Raw genomic sequence first — 19,397 nt, 5'->3', positions numbered from 1 at the left:
ATCATTTATCTTTACTTAAAAATCTTTACTTCAATCTTAACTTTTCCTCGATTATCCTGTTCTCATGTTACAAAAAAAGTAAAAACTCCTCTTAAGGGCACCAACCATTTCGATTATATTTTGTTGTCGTAATTTCATGTATATTATTTTGATTGGAATACAATTTAGATTAGGAGACATTGTATTTATGTACTTCCTTATTTAACTTGGTCTCTTTTTTTATAAATAGGTCCTCTCACTATCTATATAACATTCATCTGAATAGAAGTATTTTTTAAATTCTATTTTTACTTATCTTCTTCATTTACCAGAGAAATTAATAGTATTGGAGCTTTACGATTTTCACGAAACATGCACAGAGAATAGTATGCGTATTACGTACCATTAATACAGTTTGTAATATATATTGGCTAAAAAGTTCTAATTAATTTTTGAATTTCCTGGAGTGATAAGAGTTGCGTATAAGAGTTGATTCCATGTATCAGGGACACCGGGAAGACACCAATGACTACAATCGTTCCCCCTTTTCCCTCCAAAGCCATAAATGGATGGGTGTCCATCTTTTCTCAATTGAGATAATGTAGTCACGTCGAGCAATGTGACAAGAGTTGAGATTTTCTTCAACACACTCTTTACCACAGCTACTGCTGGTGGCGAACCCTTTGGATATGTCGAACTCCTCAAGGGTTTGGTTTCTTCATGGCACGTTGTGGACTTCGACGAATTCCAGTCTTTGCCACTGTTGAATTCAACATGACCACCAAAAATTAGAATTTTGCTTGCTGTTGATCATCTCACACACTACATATTATATTTATATTTATTTCTCTTAAATTAATTAATTGAGTTCTTCTATTTATCATTCATACACCATACATTTAGGAAAGAAAAAAAATAGAAAACAATGTGTGGTACCATATATTGCGTGGAGATGATTATAAGTAGAATTTTTCAAAAAAGACATTGTTCACTATTTAGTAAAAGTTTCTATGATGGTTTTCGAGTACATCTTCTCTACGTTCGAACTTCGTAGGTGCTTTTCAAGAAAAATCTCAATTTGATATATATTTTAAAAAAATGAATTGTCAGCTTTTATAAATTATACTTTGATACATTACACATTTTTTCAAAGTGATCAGTACACACCTTAAGACTCATGTCATTATTCTTCTATAAAATTTTCAAATATCATTTTTACCTAAAAGAATTATTAGATTGATAAAATTACTTTTTTACATTCCAAAACTCAAAATTCAATATATATTACTATATATAAAACGGGTTGAGTTGTAGGAGATCAGGGCTTAATTACTTGAAATGGGTTGGAGAAATTCCTTGGAAGAATACTTTGGTTATTTTAGGATCAACGTTAGAGTCCACCCACTTTGACCAAGTAGTGAGCCCCTCCTTAAAAGCAACCAAACGATCCATATCTTTGTGTATTCTATCTCCTTGTTGAATGTAATCCCAACTGCAACTTCAAAACAATAATAATATTTCTTAATATTAGACCTAGTACGTACGTTAAAGCACCAGAAAGACATGCAGCTCATGTTGTTCGAGAATCTAATTAATTACGTACGTACGGTTGTTTTCTTCCTGTATGGAGCCACCAGTGCCAGGTGTTGAAGATAAGCATGTCATATCCTCCCCATGCATTACCATCGTTAATGGAGTCCAGCTTCAGGACTGTGCCCATCTTTTCTTTTACCAGATCAACTAGAAACCCATTGCGAGATAGCGCCACAGAAATGCGATATTCCTGCAACCCCATCATCCATGAAATTCCCATGTAATATGCACAGATGATAACAAAATTTCTGAAATCATCATTGTACGTCTCAAAAACTTAAATTGATAGGAAGATGTAGATTTAATTAATTGCGATGATTTCACAAAATTAACCAAGTTGATGGCCTTCCAATACGTTTAACAGAGTCGCTCGCACTGAAAAAATCCCAATCGTAGAGCAATATTCTGCTTTATAACAAGTAGATGGAACCAACCGGGTTGAAGAAAACTCATCAAAAGTGCCACGCATGCAACTTCGATCATGCAACATGTAACATGTAACATCAAAAGCACCTAGCTATATACGTACTCACCTGCAAAGTAAACGTGGAGAGAGCACCTTTTCTCTCGAGAGTGTAGTTTGTTTGGGGCACTGAAACATGCAACATGCATGTGAGAGATTTCCATTGATTGAGGCTTAGAGAGTCCCCTACAAACAATATTTTCTTCCCCTTAAACCTTCTCAAGAAATCCCGACTGTTGAATCTACATGCATATGTACAAGACATGCAAAAAATGATCATACATATAAATTAAGACGGACGTTACGTACGTACCCTGCAGTTAGGACACTAGATCATGGACACATGCAAGATGCAGGTTTGTGATAACACATATTATTAATGCATACATATATGGGTACCGACTGACCTTGGCAATTTACAACGGCGAGGCTTCCATCTGTATTTGAGATAATCAGTATCAGGTCGCCCATTTTTCTGGCAGTCAAATTCTTTCATAATGAAGGGGCAGGATGTTGAGTTGTACGAAGGATAGGAATCATCATGAACCCATCTTCCTCGGAAGAAATCACAGCTGCCCGTTTGTAAATAATGATCGTCATGACCTATTAACGTACTCAATCGCTCCGTTTTGGAATTGCATGAAACGAGTAACATGACAAAAACAAAAGAACAAAAGCTTTTAATCCAATGTTTCATGGCGTACGCGGTCAGGTATGTACTTGTGTTGAGAGAGATCTATAGAGAGAGAACAGTTAATTAGGACTTGAAAGGTGTGGAAAGAATGATGCAGAAGTATATATATATGTCACACACGTACGCATGATCATGTGTATTTTGGTAATACACATTTTATCTTTTACAATCTCTTTTCCGTTTCTAATGTTGTTGTTGGGACATTATGAATGTATAGATGGACCAAACACTGATCATTTCTCAACTAACAATTTTTTTACATACTCAAAACGGCATCTACACGATCATTAATGTTAGTCTTAATCATGACTCAGTTAATTTTGATTTTAACTTCTGAAATTAATCAAACAGTGCATCAAATTAATTGTAAAACTTATAATAATATATTTAGGGCTAAATGATCAGTTGGAACTACTGGGATTTATTTTTCCAAATATTTCTAAGTACATATAATTTGGTGCGAATTAGGGGTAAATACTAATAGTAATGATCTGTAGTACTTGGTCCATGTTGGGACTTGATTGCACACTACATGCATTTCATGCGGTAAATTAATTATATTTTTTTTTATAGTTTCAGGAATGATTTAGAAATTAAATGATAGTTTAAGGAGAATTTATGTATTTTACAAATTCATAAATATTTTTTTATCTCATAATCCGGAAAAATCAAAAGCGGATGCGTCAAAAATTGACAGGTATGGCTATAAATCTTTTGATTTTATAGACCAACATGATATACAAAATCTAATCAGAATGCGATATCAATGGAGAAATTAAACATGAAAATCAGGAAATGTAAATTGTAAAACATAAAGATTATGTCCCAATTCAAATATAATCCCAAATCAGTATCACATATAAAAGTTTACGGTTTTTCAGATGCCTTGCTATGCTAGCAACTCACATTTATTACGCCACAGAATCCAAGAGAACTTATTAAATAATGTGACTTTTCATTCAAGTACACCACATAATATGTCACAATAATTAATGCACGATTAAAGACGGCAAACTAAGCATGAAGATCAGCAGTATTGCTCATTTATCTAAACTCTTTTCTCCCAATAACTAGAATCCACGTTGATTGGATACAGATCAACAGCGGATGTAGAAGAACCCGTGAATGGATCATTCGAGACTGTTAATAAACTTTGGGTCTGGCTATTTTCCGACCTACTCGATTCTTTCTTATCTTGAAAATGCTCCCACAGTGCCTTCACTTTTATTTCATCTTCTATGATACTTAAATTTGGACCCAACTCAGGAATAACAGCGCCGCCCTCTAGCATGCTCACCACTGAGGACATGGTAGGCCTAACTGCTGCAGAAACATTAGTGCATAGGAGAGCCACATCAATCAAACGCTTAACCTCTTCCTGCATGTAGTTTGAGCCTAATCTTGGATCAACCAAATCCAATAGATTTCCTTTCTCCTTTAAAACAAGTGCCTGCATAAACAAATCATAGAATTATAAGCTACCACTTACAAAGGAAATTAAAAATGGCTCTTTTTGACTTGAGAAATCAGTAACAACGTAATATTGGTAAGGAATTTGTGCTCCTAGAAAAAAGTAGTACTCTGGAAACATATAATATAAGACGGAATTGATTCTTCATTCTTGCTCTGCAAGTGCGGCAATTGGATATTTTATATTTGTCGTGAAATATTTCCCAGAGAGTCCACATTTTTAATATTAGCAAACACAAGAAAATAAAAATGACCCAGAGTGTAAAAGCAAGAAATGCAAGACAAAAAGTGATTGAAATCACCCAATCAAGAAGATGTAGAGATTCCCCCTTAGGCCGGTGACTCGTGTTGCTCTTCCCACTGACAATTTCCAAGGCGACAATTCCAAAACTATAAACATCTGCTTTGTCAGTTAAATAGCCTCGCATCGCATACTCAGGTGCCATATAACCACTGCAAAATCACAGATCAACATATGGCATTTTTAATATCGGGAATTTCTAACATTGCTATACAATCAACGGCAATCAATTCTAATTGTTTTTTTTTCGTTTAAAACAAAAGTCTTAGGTGCATTATAAAATACAACTCACTAAGTTCCAGCAATTCGGGTGCTGATGTGGGTATTATCCTCTTCATCAAGCTTGGCCAAACCAAAGTCGGATATCTTAGGGTTCAGATTTTTATCAAGCAAGACATTAGTAGCCTTGATGTCTCTATGGACAATCTTCAATCTTGATTCTTCATGGAGATAGGCCAAACCCCTTGCTATACCAACACAAATCCTATGTCTTGTTGGCCAATCCAATTGTAATTGATATTCTTCTGGCCCTTCAATCAATCAAGTTAATAGAAAGCATTTAATTAGGATTACCATTATGCATACATGATACATGCATGTTATCATTGATTGCATGTAAACTAATACGCATACAAGTAAACAAAGTAATTACGTGCATGAAGATAAAACTATACCAAACAAAGCACGAGCGAGGCTATTATTTTCCATGTACTCGTATACCAGCAACAATTGATTTCCTTCAACACAGCATCCATAGAGCTTTACAAGATGAGGGTGTTGCAAAGCAGAAATCATGCCGATCTCATTCAAAAACTCACGATTTCCTTGCTTTGATTTGGAAGAAAGCTGTTTGACTGCCATCATGGTGCCATCAGACAAAAGGCCCTGCAGGCGTACAGAAAACATAAACTTCTTTTCATGCTTAAGCAATGACACTTCAAAAAGAAAGAGCTACAATTAAGAGGAGTTCAACTCGCATCAATGAAAGGAAATTATTTTCTCCGCTATACCTTATAAACAGAACCAAAACCACCTTCCCCAATTTTATTCGCCGCATCAAAGTTGTTTGTGGCTCATGTTTTGATTTGCCTTAAGGTGAATGTTCCAGTTTTCAGGTCTAGGCCTCTTAAATCTGTGGAAGGTGCCAAGTTAGATAGGCAAGTATCTCTAGGCCGAAACTAGAAGAATTCTTAACAATATTCCTTACGGTACAGATGAAAAATATTTTAATGAAACTTCTATATACTGATTGTAGATCAGAAGGAAAACTGCTTGATAATAACAATATTAGTTGCCTTGAAACTACCATGTTCAGTAGCAGTTGATCTTTGTCCTAGACAACCTTTCCACCAGAGTATAGCCACAATAAATAATATTATAACAAAAGCTCCGGCAACGACAATTCCAGCCACTGCCCCTTTAGGTATACTTGAAGGGCTTTCATCTGTAGGTATACTTGAAGGGATTTCATCAGTAGAAAATAAAAATAAAATAAAATATAGAAACGAGAAGTGTTGAATATATAATATGTGTCCCTATTTATAGGTGAATGGAGCTAGAGAAATGATGGAAATACAATAAATCAATGATACTAATTAATTTATAAAATAAATTAAATATAGTAGAAAATAAGTCATATTACTATACATACTAAATTATTAAGAATATATTCTAAATATTGTAATATTCTAACATAATATTATTCTAACAGTCTGCATTGAAAATATATAAATTTAGGAGGGTTATAGTTTAAGATCAATATTCTCAAGGCAATTGATAGGAGAAATCATCAACTAGCCAACTAAGAAATGTATGACGTCCGACAGTTTCAAAAGTAGTTAAAAATCAACACAATTATTTTCTTTAATTCAATACTTAATTGGAATTTTAATAGTGATCTGCATGAATTTTTTTTTCAAGAAGAGGAAAATATTATAATGAACACCATAAAAAAAATAACGAATTAATGGAATTTAATGAGTTTGGCATGTTCCATGAAGTATGTGCGTCATCATGCTGCCTTAAATTATCCACAGAAAGAAAAGTAAAATGAAAAGCTTAATTAGATACGTGACCAAACCAGGCCATTAGAAGTGAATGCAAGAGCTCAATATTCAACAGAAAACCTACAAGAATCCACAGAAATGGCTGAAATAAGAGGACCATAGTCTCCTTTCGATGGGATATCAGTTGTCCCCTTCCCAGCCCAGTAGAAACGGATCTCCAGGGTACTACTATTAGTCACGACAGCGTCAAAACTCTGTATATTTGGCTTGCGAACCCCACCTGCCGCCTTTACAATATCGAAATCCTTCAGCCTTCGCTCTCCCTACAATATATATTATTGTTTGAATCCATTAATTACATGTTCATGCATTAACAATTGTTTCATGCTAGCATGCAACAATGTTTACGTACGAAATTAACCTGAATGTAAACATCAAATACACGTCTTCCCAAGCTGCTATACGTTTCATCATCAGTGAACACTATCTCCGCAAAATGGAGCCTTACTCTGTACTTCCCACTTACCAAACAAAAGGCATAATAAGTAAGAGAGAGAGGAGAAAAGCGCGCTGTCATGTACATGAGTTCGGGATTGGTCGTGCTCGTAGAGAGTCCGGATGGATTAGTTGACAAAATGTAACCTATTTTAGTGCGGGCATCGTCTATGAATCGACCAGTGTTGCTAAACGACCAGTAGTAGTGCTCTTGTGCTCGGACGAAATTTGAAGGTCCCCCTGGATTTGTATCAGCATCAAATATAATGCTTTTATTAACAGTTACTTGTTCTCCGCCGCAATTTATATGAAGCGTGTACCGGTCATCTGAGACAAAAAGCAACATTTTAGCCACACGTGTTCATCGGGTAGACAAAACATGAGGCCTAATTTCATCAGAAAGAAAAAGAAAAAGAAAAATGGGGGAAAAAAGGAAGAAAACGGCCTCTACAATTTCAGACGAGCGAGTTTTCAACCTATGATTTTTCACCCCTTTCTTTTATGTCATTTTTTTTTTGTTTGTTTTTAAAAATCTATATATTTACTAACTGTAAGAAGTTTTGCTAAGAACATGAATGTAGTATTGCTCATCAGAAATTATACACATTTTGGCTAAATTAGGATGGTACAGTACTACTGATGACGACTCAAATGTAACCACGAGAATTTATCAATATTCTAGAGGAAGTATATATATGACATTTCAACTTACTTTTAGGACAACGCGAGCTCCTCAAACACGAAACAATATTGCTACTGGTACGTACGTAATACAATGAAGGTCCAGATCAACAAGTTAGCATTAATATAGCATGAACGAAATTGGATTTGTGTCATATATCACAGGAAAGTTGACCTTTGAAAAACTTACAAAACAAACTGATACTTACGTTTCATTGTCCATCGAAGAGCTTGCGAACAAGTTAATCCTGATGAGGAAAATGCATGACACCAAGATAAAAGTTCATGAGTGAGTATATATATGTGACCATGCATGCATGCATGTGCGTCTCATATTTTTAGATGAAAGTCATACCCAGTCCGATATTGACACTTTGATGATAATTCCGATCCTTCAGGAATTGTAAACTTGTTATATGAAAGATCGCTGCACACAAAAGAAGCAATGTGTTTCATCATCTTCCGTAATGCAGCACGATCAAATTATCACAAGTACTTTTACTTTACATGACAGATCATCAAATTCTTGGAAAGATGATATCAGATTCAAATTATTCTTCTTATTCTTCGTATAGTTCATTCCTGTGTATTGTCCAAAAGATTCAGCTTACAATTGCAATCTTAATCCATTACTCTTAATGGGATATGCTGCTTTTCAATTAATTATCACAAGCTAATATATAATTAGCAAATACTGCCTAAAATGATCATCATGATCTTCTTCATATATAGTCATAATTATGTTTGCTACTAATCTCATAAACAAATACCAGAACCTTCGATTCGAAACCAGAAAGGAGGCTAGCTAGTTCTTTCCCTTCAACTTGGATGACCAAACACAGCTAGCAATAATACAAATATATGAGTCTCGAATTTGAAAGGAGATATTGGAATTAGTAAAATTGTGCAGAACTTGGTTTCGGTGATCAGAACATTTTTTCATTCATCCATTTTTAAGCTAGGAATTAGGATATTCATCATGTGATACTGATCAGTAATGTATTTATGAAGTATAATTTTCAAATGCTAGATCTAAAAACTCTTCTTTGAGCTTAGAAAATATCAAGGAAAAAGTCTCACAAAGTGAACTGATCTTCTTATTGATACGCTGATGAAAAATTACACAAGAGTAGTGTCAAGTCAGCAGCCTTATTATCATTCTAATTAATTATATAGTCTTAAATGCCAGCCAACCACGCAATATTCCAAGAAAAGCTCAAATATATATAGATATGGAAATTTGGCAGATCAGAAGCTTACATAACTTTTCCTCTATCCAGTATCCAACGAGGTATTGTTCCAGTAAACAAGTTGCCGGTTAAGTATCTGTACAGAATCAGTATTAACCAGTCAGCAATAATGATATTACATACGTAGTTTTGTGCATTACAGCGTTCATCGGGTAAACTTGCTCCTGATTAGACAAATCTTGTCAAATAAAAAATAAATGATTAAATTTATCTCTTTTTATCAGTTTAGACTTTTAGAATAATGATCTCTAAACATATTGAAATGGCTAAATTAGTATCTGTATATATGTGATGAGCTATATAAGTCATTAATGCAGGTACCTAGCTCATGATGCAATTTTTTTAACACGTTGAAAATGCTACATATATCAATAATAATACATGGCACGCGTTTTAATGATTACATTATATTAAGAGTGAACAAACTGGAAAAGTGGGTTGAGAGATTGCTTAATTGATCAGGCTATTCTAAATTAATGGGCCTTTTAAATCCCCAATATGCCAATTATACTTAGCTAGGCGATGTCAGCTTTAATTTGAATGAAATCAATCTATTTCTGTCTACAATATTGCTTGGGTCATGCTAGGCCTACCGCCCGACAATGCATGTGTCCAAGTGTACGTGTATTTCTGTCAGTGTTTTTTTTTTTTCATACATTTTTTTAATATCGTTAAATATTTAAGAAAAAATTGACAATATCATTAAAAAAAGTACTTCTTTAATCATTATATAAAAAAAAAAAAACCGTAGACAATATGTCAGGACGACCCATAAGATTTTCCATATTGCTTACATGCGTTCTACACTTCGTAATCGATCGAAGTTTCTTGGAATTACTCCACTTAGACTGTTGAAGCTGAGATCTCTGCATGAGGAGAATTTATAACTAACTGAATTAGAAAATAAATATATAGAATTAACCCTAAATTAAAGATTTTGCAAACAACTCCGTTCCTTTCAAGCGGCGGTACAATTAAATTTTCTTTCAATCAAGGTATTAAGTTGATCACGAAGGTTTCTAAAATATCAGAAAACGGCCGGCTGGGAAATAGTGGAAGATGATCAAGAAGTACTATACTAACAAGGTTGACAATTCCGCTGTCCCGTCGGGAGGTGAGAATATTTGATCGGGTAGCGGTCCAGTAAGATTGCAATTCCTCAATATCCTTGGAAAAAAAAGTAAATAATCATGTAAAACTTGAGTAAAGTAGCTAGCCATAAGGATCGATCGTACATTACTTTGGAAAATTATGCTGCTGAAACATTGGACTCACAGTATTTTCCATTTCGTTACATTAATGTTTTTCAGTGGAAAAGTTGCTTGATCAGATCCATTCAAGTCACTGATTCTCCTGTATGTCAAAATTCAACAAAGAATGGTCGTTCAAATCATATTATATATATGTTCAATCTCCATATATAGCTGTGAGATTAATAGGGATTCATACTGACAATTCAATTTTTGAGTTTTCCAAGAGATCAAGGCTAGGAATTGGTCCCTTCAAACCACTTGCCTGAATAAATCTGTTGCATGTTGCCATATTTGGATTTTATGAGTCATGATAATACACGATTTTCATAATATAATAACAACAAAATTAATCTTTTCAAAAGTTCAAAAAATTAAGGAATATATAAGGTCTCACAGTTTAGTGAGCTTTTTCCAGTTTTGAATATAACTGGGAATCTGTCCAGAAAATTGATTGTCGCTGATCCGACTGCATTTACGTTTGATCATTGATGGACAAGACAAAAAAAAAAGTGTCATAGGTATCTGATCAAAAGGCAAAAATTAATAACTTGTAATTTCAGCACGTGGAAAACTCGATATAGAAAGAAGTAATTTATAGAAGCTTACAAATCTGTCAATGAGGTCAAGTTTGCAAATGAAGGAGGTAGCTCCCCAGTAAAATTATTCGAGCTGAGTTTACTACGATCGAAAGAAACAGATAAATACAAATATGCAAGCTGTAAAAGTAATAATCCATCCAATGGCTTAATTATCAGCATCAGTATTCAACATTTTTTTCTGCAAAATCCAATCCAAGTTATTCTCGCCGCAAATAAGAGAGATGGAAGTGGAACGTCTTGCAATTGTGAATATGAAATTCATCTTACAGTTCTTCTATGGAGGGCATATTCCCAAGCTCTGGAGGAAGATTTCCAAAAAGCTGATTGAACTCGACCGTCCTACGAAGTAGAAAACCGAATTGCTCGCTAACAATAATCCTCACAAAAAACTGTTAAAATATAGAAACGAGATGGGTGCGATCGAAACTCACAAGCTTCTTAGAGTTGTGATTTTTGCAAGATCTCCAGGGATACGATCCGTTAACCGGTTTCCTAAAAGGGAACTGTAATAAGACCACTGTGTTAAAATCGAAATATATAATATTAAAAAATTACATTCAAATAATTTATTAACTCTAGTATATATTCATTTTCATAAACTCTAATGTAATAGTTATTTTAAAATATATTTTTATTCAAAATCTTCTTTTTCTCTTTATAAAATTCAATAAAATATTTTAGTTCAAACTATTTCACTCATATATTCATAAAATTTGAAGATATTTTGAATATTAAATATGTTCTTAAACTTAAAAGCCACGAATAATTACTTATATTAATATATAACGTACAATTAGTTACGTACATCCACATGAGAAGAACGTTAATCGCTAAACAGACACATCAATAGAGAAATGGTTTTTAGAGGAACCTAACGATCTCTTTATTAAAAAATTTGTATAAAATCAATCTATTTAAAACTTGTATCTAACTCTTATATCTAACATTATTTTAATATAAGAGGGAGTGGGATTACATATTTGCCAGTTGCTTCACGGAGCCCCATGTCGGAGGGATTGAACCGTTAAGGTAGTTGCGAGAGAGGTCACTGCAGATACGACAGAGGGGATGAAGAAATGAGTTCTAATATATAGGTAAGTTAGTTGATGAAAGAAAACAATACACGTACAATACACTTACAGTACTTGCAGGCAAGGTAACTTCCCCAAATCTGGAGGAAGAGTGCCTGGTAGATTCTGTCCCTTGAGAAATCTGAAATTCCAGTAGGTAATCGTTTGTTTTTAAAGGAGAATGATAAGTACACAAATATTTTTTATAAAACATAATTGTAACTGTAGGAGAAAATGTCATCAATTTAAAACAAAGTTGTAAAATAATTATGTTTCTATCAGGTGAAAATGATAAAAAAAAAATATATATATATATATAACCATTTTTTACAACAGTTTCAAAACTTTATCTTAAGCAGAGGACATTTTAATAAAACATACAAACCGCTTAAGTATCATTATTTTATAAAAATGTCATCAATTTAACCCTATGTTGTAAAAGACTTCTCTATCACTACTACTTTTTCAATAACTGTGCTTAACTTTCACATTACGCAATGCATGCATACATACATACATATATATATATATAAATATATATATATATATATATATATATATACACACACACACTAGGGGTGGCTAAACGTGCTTTATCTGCCTAATTGAAGAAAAAACATAAAGTGTGACTTCAAATATTAAAATAGTCTAATGCGTAAGAGTGAAATTATTATTTTTTTGTGTTTATCATTTATTATGAAATTTAAATTATATTAAAAATGCAAATTAATTAGATAGTTTTATTCTCTTAAAAATGTTCAGTAAAACTTCATCATTTATTTAATGATGAAAAATTAGTATTTTATAAATTAAAATTGATTTTAAGTGTATGATATAATATCTATATTTTAATTGTCTATTTTATGTTAGTTTAAATTAATATTTAAACTTCTACCGTTAGATTAAATCTAAAGATTCAAGATGAAGGGTTGGGATTTAAAACCCTAAACCCAACCTTTTCCCTCACTTTTCCTTTCTCTCTCTCTTTGTAAAAACATACAATAGTAACAATTCATTAATTAAATAAAAACTCTTTAAAAGTAAATTCTAAAAACACCATTATTTATATAAATGAGCCAACATACAAAATTATCATTCAATTGACAAGCTCATAAGAGTTGCATATTTAAAATCACCAAGTTTATAAACACAATTTTTACATAAATATTATCAAGTTTATAATCAATAATAATAATAATGCACGTTGAAGTTACAATCAAATATAATTGTCCAATATATGCATGGCAACATGCGTATAATGTCATACGGTATGTAGTAACTAAAAGCCGATGAATTCAAATTTGTTTGTTCAATAAAAGAGTCGGATGAAAATAAAATTAGTGAATCGTGTAGTATAGGTCAGATTAATAAACCGATCGACGCTACAAATGGCGATCTACATGGCAGAAATGATAAAAACGTAAATAAGATAGAGATCAAGTAATAATGCAATACGAAATAAATAATTTGGTTTCACTCATTAATTACGTGCATGCTAGCTAGCTGCATGATTTGATCATCACCACATGATATACATAATTATATGCTAGCTAGCTAGCTTTTTCTAATTTAATATGGACTCTTCTCCATAAATATATACATGATAATATGGTTTGCATTATTCTTAACAAGACATACTATTTATTGGCTGTAATTTTTCAAAAAAAAAAAAAATAGTGGCTCTACAGCCACCGATGCTTTGTTGAGGGCTCCTGCTAGTGTATTTCATGTGTGTGTGTGTGTGTGTTTTTTTTTTTTGCTTTTTTTCACATGTATTTTTTTAACCTTTTTAATTTTTCTTTTAAATAGACAACATCATTAAAAAATATTTCTTTAATTACCAAATAAAAGTAAATATAAAAAAAAAATTTCCAGAGGGAGGGAGCCGAAAGACTAACATTTTTCAAAAATAATTGTGCCTGCCTAGTGTATATATACGTATGAGCTTATGTGACTATGTCATACTGCACGCATGCCAACCCATCTAAAAAAGTTAGGATCATTTTTGTCAATACACTAAAAGAGTTCAAAACCTTTAGAAGATACTACATGACAAATGATTTTTAATGGCAATTTTTGTAATTATTGTAAGCTATTTATGTACCTTTTTGTAAAATTGAAGACCTAAAAGAGCACAATTGTAATAATAGTTAGTTACATATGAGTATATGCAGAATAAAAAGTGTAAAAAAAAATACTATTCATTACTGTTCATACGAGGATAGGCGGAATAAAAAGTGCAAAAAAATACTATTTATTACTGTTCATATTACTTAGTCAATTACATAAGGGTATATGTGGAATAAAAAGTGTTAAAAAAATACTATTTATTACTGTTCATATGAGAATAGGCTATGCCGAATAAAAAGTGTAAAAAAAAAAAATTATTATATGAGGATAGGCTATGCGGAATAAAAGGTGTAAAAAAATTACTATTTATTACTGTTTATATTACTGTTCAACGAGATAGCCTCTTTTAAGATATAGGAGATATATATATAGCAACTAAATCTTGATTTTTAAGACTATAGCCATATTAAAAGAGTTATACTATTCTTTATATTTAATTTAATTAAATACAGTTATACTTTACGTGACATGCGTTGAATGATTTCACTACTTAAATAGATGATTACTTAAAATATATTATATCAAAAGGTGTAATTGCTGATGACAAAATCTATAATAAACAGCATGCATCTCCATATAATAAAGAAACTATTTTGTAATATATATAATGAAATAGGATCGCATATATAAATATATGATAATGCTAGATATAATTATAGGTTATGTAAGCGTTACGCATTTTATTTGAAAAAGATAGAGGTCTACTTCTAAAAAATTAATTTTTTTGTGTTGGTCCAATATTCATTCATTTAAAAAAAATACACAGCGCTTGCACACTCTATAATTGTAAATATCATTTTTTGAATTATAATTAGTCAATGAAGTAAGATCAAAAGAACATGAAAACCAATAAAGATGTATTTGTTATGGAAAAAGAAGCTATTAATAAGGTTGTGTGGATAACACATCTATTGAAGTGTTTACATGGCTTGATTTTAATTTTGTTATGCAAAAAGAAGCTAATTAATAAGTCAATGTGGATAACACATTCATTAAAGTGTTTATACTACTAGATTTAATTTGAAAGAAAAATTTTAAAATTTTAATTTTAATTTTAAAATCAAATTTTATTATTTAAGTAATATATATAGTGTGCTTTGCAAATTAACTTGAGAAAATAATGACTAAAAAATAATATTTTCAGAAGTGAACTTAATAAAATAGTACTTGTTTTTTTGGAAATCAACTAATAAAATCGTACTTAGGAATTACTATTTGGTAAGAAAAGTAAGATGGGGGGAGTAGTCATTTAAAAAAATTATAAGGTCTCGTTTGAATATTAGATGAGATGAAAAATCTGTAAAAAATAATAAATTTTTTTAAATTAAGATAAAAGGAATTAATTTATAAAAGTATGTGTAAGCGATGACTCGTGTAATTAGTAGTTTTTTAAACATATACGTGGAATTATTCTTTTCATCGTGGAATGTTAAAGCTAGCCTACCGACAGGACGAGTCGCTGACTGAAAAGATAGGAGAATTACTTTGAAACTTTCTTGTTTGCTTATATGAAATGGCCCATCACCATTAAAATTACTCAATTGATATCTAGCAGGTGTAGATATCTAGCAGGTGTACGTGTGTGAGCGCGAGAATGAACAGGTCAATTTTGTACAGCTCAAAAGAAACAATTGTTGAAAAGACATCCACAAAAATTGTGGTACGCAGACTCGGGACCATAGATATTGTAAGTCGGTGTCAGCGACTCACTGCATGTTTGGGCAAGCCTTTGGTTACTATTTTTTTGAAAAAATAATTGAATTATACAAGTTCGTGAATAAGTTAAATTATAAAATACATTTTACTGTAAAATAAATTAAGCATATCACGTTAACAATTTGTAATGTTTTTCTCTTAATGATATGTGTTTTCCTATAAAAGAAAATTTTGAGACTTAAGAAACAGCTAGTCATTAAGATATCGGAGAAAGAGAGATGACAGCGTACATGCCCACAACGCGATATGACTCGTTAATGCTGCCATTCACGACGCAGTTGCTGCAGTTAACAGCAGCAGTATCCCCTTTTACGGCCGATGGTGGTACAGTACTATTACATGGGTTAGAGAAGTCCCAGTCCTTCTTCCCCAACGTATTGAATATGACAGCCAAAGCTTGCACTGTAAATTAAACTCCACAATTATATATTAAGCAAACCCAATTAATCAAATTCACTCCTGTAGTTACGGACTATATATATATATATATATATATATGTCAATCGATAAAAATAAAAAATAAAAGAAGGCTTTGAGATATATCTGTGTGTGTGTGTGTGTATACCTTCATCAGGGGGCAGTTGATGATCAGGGGCTCCGGAAGCAAAAGTTGCAAAGCAAACGGTCATGACGATTGAAGCTGGAAGAAGAAGCCGAACAAGAAACATATTTATTTTCCAACGAAAATACCAACCTCACAACATACCCCAATTAACAAGAGAAAGTAGTACACAAATGGCTCATGAATAAATAGTACGAATGAGTTCAGAGAATTATAAGAGAGGGACGATAAGGATCAGTGTGAATTTAATTGGGACGTAAGCAGTTGTGGAGAGCAAATGCAAGGTCCTTTCATTGGAGACAGATAGGGACGAGCAGAGAGAGACCGTGAGGACTTTATGAGTCGCACAATTTATCTACAATTTCATATTAAAAAATTATTTCTTTTCACTTTAATTCAAAACTATTGTCCAAGTAACAGTTTAAAGTACATGGAAAAAACAATTATTAGATGCTAAGTTGTAAATGGACTATGATATATACAGTTGTTATCATATCATTTTCTTAATATATTATAATTACAAATTTAATGCCTAAAATTGGGAAATAGCGACTAATTGTCAACATTGGTTGCTGAAAATAGATTGTGAAATAAAATACGTTAAGTTAATAAAAAAATGTAAATTTTATTTTTTATTTTATATCTTAATACTCTCATTACGTGTAAATTCAATTCTTCTTCAATGAGAGATCTGATAAATGAAATATTTAATTAATTTAATGAAATGTAAAATGATGATTCGATTAAGATCACCTCTGTTATGCTATTATACATATGAAATCACTACTTAAATTAATATAAAAAGATAAATTTTATTATTTATTTTATATTTTATTAAATGTGAGCCCAATGACCATTTATTTTATAAAAAATATATTTATTATTTATTTTTTTATCATTTTATAATATAGTATTAAATAATAAATTTATAAATAAAATATAATAAATAATTATATTACAATTAAAATAATAAATAGCATTATTCTTATTTTATATAGCCTGGGTGCGTAGCTGCACGAAGGACCGCAAGCCCTCAACTCGATGTCTACAGTTGTTCATGAAAATCTGCCCCAAGTACTCCCAAACATATTTTTCCCTGAAATCAACGTGAGAAAATAAGATATACGTACATCGAGGAAATTAAGCTGACAATGATATTTAATTGTTAGAAAATATTATTTTATCTATTTTGTTTGACCGTCTTATTTGATATTTGATTAATTTTTTTTATTTAATAATTAAAGAAGTTATAAATATATTAATATTTATTTTTTATTTTTTTAAAAATATTAAATTAATATAAATTAAAAAAACGCCTAGGCAGTACGGTAAAGGCTGGCTGCTATATATGCAGCCTCACCCTAAATTGTTGTTATTCGCAAATGAAGTCCACGTCCCATAATGACGTATAGCCACCTGCATCCAAAGAGAAGTTAGAAAAGTCTTTTGGAGGCCATATGCATGCATGAAGTACTGATGCAGTCCACTTTGATTTATCATGTGGCCATGCAACGTTACGTACGTGCTGTTAGTGTTTCAATATTTTGGTCAAGTTGCGTTTAGATATTAAATTAAATTGAAGTGAATTGAGATGATAAAATATTATTAAAATATTATTTTTTAATATTATTATTATTTTAAAATTTAAAAAAATTATAATGATAAATTGAGAAGAATTTAACTTTCAAACTAAACCTGTTATCCTTATTTAAGTGTCGACGTTGTTTCGTTTGAGTTGCTTATGAATTACACATATATACTTTATTTTGGGTTTTGACCGAGTCTTATTTAGTGGGCTAGTTACAAAAAAACGGGTCTGTAAGTGTGTCAGTAGTTACGTGGGTCAATTAGTATTGTTGGGTCATGGTAATTGTGTATAAGTGGTCTATTATGTAATTGCTTATTTAAATTCCACAAGTATGATCAATGAAGGAGGATTATTGGAGGCCTTGGCACCTCGAATTGCCTATATAATTTATAGACTTATATTCACTTTTACGGCCGTCGTTGTTAGTCCAGTGCTACATAGATTAGAGATCAAGTCCCCGTCCATCTTCCCCAACATATGCAATATGTCACGTAAAGCTTGCACTGTAAATTAAACTCCACAATTATATATTTATAAGCAAACCCAATTAATCAAATTCACTCCGGGATTAACGGACTATATATATATATATATATGTCAATCGATAAAAATAAAAAATTAAAAAAGGCTTTGATATATCTGGGTGTGTGTGTTTACCATCGGGCAGTTTAAGGGCTCCGGAAGCAAACGTTGCAAAGCAAACGGTCATGAAGGTTGAAGCAAGAAGAAGTCGAACAAGAAACATATTTATTTTCCAATGAAAATACCATGAAGGACTTCACAACACACCCAATTATATTAGCAAGTGAAAGTACGCGCGCAGCACTGAAGATCAGCAAATGAAAGGAAGGACCTCTGGTTGGAAAAAGATAGGAAGAGAGAGAGAGAGAAATTGTGAAACTATCGATGCCTTTTACCCTGAAGTTCCAGTTTTTTCTAGATCCTTTTTTCTCAATTATTTAGAATTATTCTTCCCCATGAATAGCGAAAAGGATGATGATAGCAGTACAACTGTAGTGAAGGCCACGTCAGCCATTGTAGTGTCGGCGGATTGATCAGTTGATACATTTCATTACTTACGTCCTAGAATGGCCCTCCATCTATTGTCTGTCTAACTTAGAGTATTATTTAATATTATTATTATTTTAAAATTTTAAAAAATTAAATTATTTATTATAATTTATATAAAAATTTTAAAAAATTGTAATAATGAAAAAATATGAAATGAAATATTTCAACATCTTAACGGATCTAATAACTATTGATTGAGGTTCATTGCAACTTGAGTTTACATATTAAAAAGTTATATATGTTATTGCTAAAATGAATGAAATTAATTTATATAAGAAGTTTATAATTAATATTTTTTTTTATAAAACTAAATATTATCATGTAAATATTATACTGTATGTATTCTTTACTTTTCGTTTTTTTAATTTTGAAAACATACTATATATGTATGTAATCATGTAAATTAAGTGCAAAAAATGGTTTTATTATTGAATGTTGGACTTTAGGGTGGCACTACAGCCACTGCTCCCGCTGGG

The 19,397-nt window shown here is 31.8% G+C and overlaps 1 protein-coding gene and 1 pseudogene across 4 annotated transcripts; both read right to left on the bottom strand.

Moving 5' to 3' along the window:
• Window positions 1–344: 344 nt before the first annotated feature.
• On the bottom strand, window positions 345–2,961 carry LOC121236764 (protein trichome birefringence-like 41). Of its 4 annotated transcripts, none has more exons than XM_041133213.1 (5): window positions 2,443–2,961; window positions 2,106–2,277; window positions 1,587–1,762; window positions 1,385–1,477; window positions 345–739 (listed from the first exon to the last, which is right to left on the bottom strand). In XM_041133213.1, exons 1-5 carry the CDS (start codon window positions 2,730–2,732, stop codon window positions 421–423), a joined length of 1,050 nt encoding a protein of 349 aa, XP_040989147.1. In that variant the 5' UTR covers window positions 2,733–2,961; the 3' UTR covers window positions 345–420. The 4 variants fall into 4 exon arrangements, with proteins under 4 accessions (XP_040989147.1, XP_040989148.1, XP_040989145.1 ...); XM_041133214.1 differs by having other exon boundaries at window positions 1,385–1,471; XM_041133211.1 differs by having other exon boundaries at window positions 346–739; window positions 1,313–1,477.
• A 570-nt stretch (window positions 2,962–3,531) lies between these two features.
• Window positions 3,532–16,508, bottom strand: LOC121236756 (annotated as a pseudogene).
• Window positions 16,509–19,397: the final 2,889 nt, after the last annotated feature.

The sequence above is a fragment of the Juglans microcarpa x Juglans regia genome, chromosome 6S (assembly GCF_004785595.1).
Source record: "Juglans microcarpa x Juglans regia isolate MS1-56 chromosome 6S, Jm3101_v1.0, whole genome shotgun sequence".
In the NCBI taxonomy this organism is placed as follows: Eukaryota; Viridiplantae; Streptophyta; class Magnoliopsida; order Fagales; family Juglandaceae; genus Juglans; species Juglans microcarpa x Juglans regia.
The sequence above is the reverse complement of the archived record's forward strand: the minus strand, read 5'-3'. Positions and strand labels throughout refer to the sequence as shown.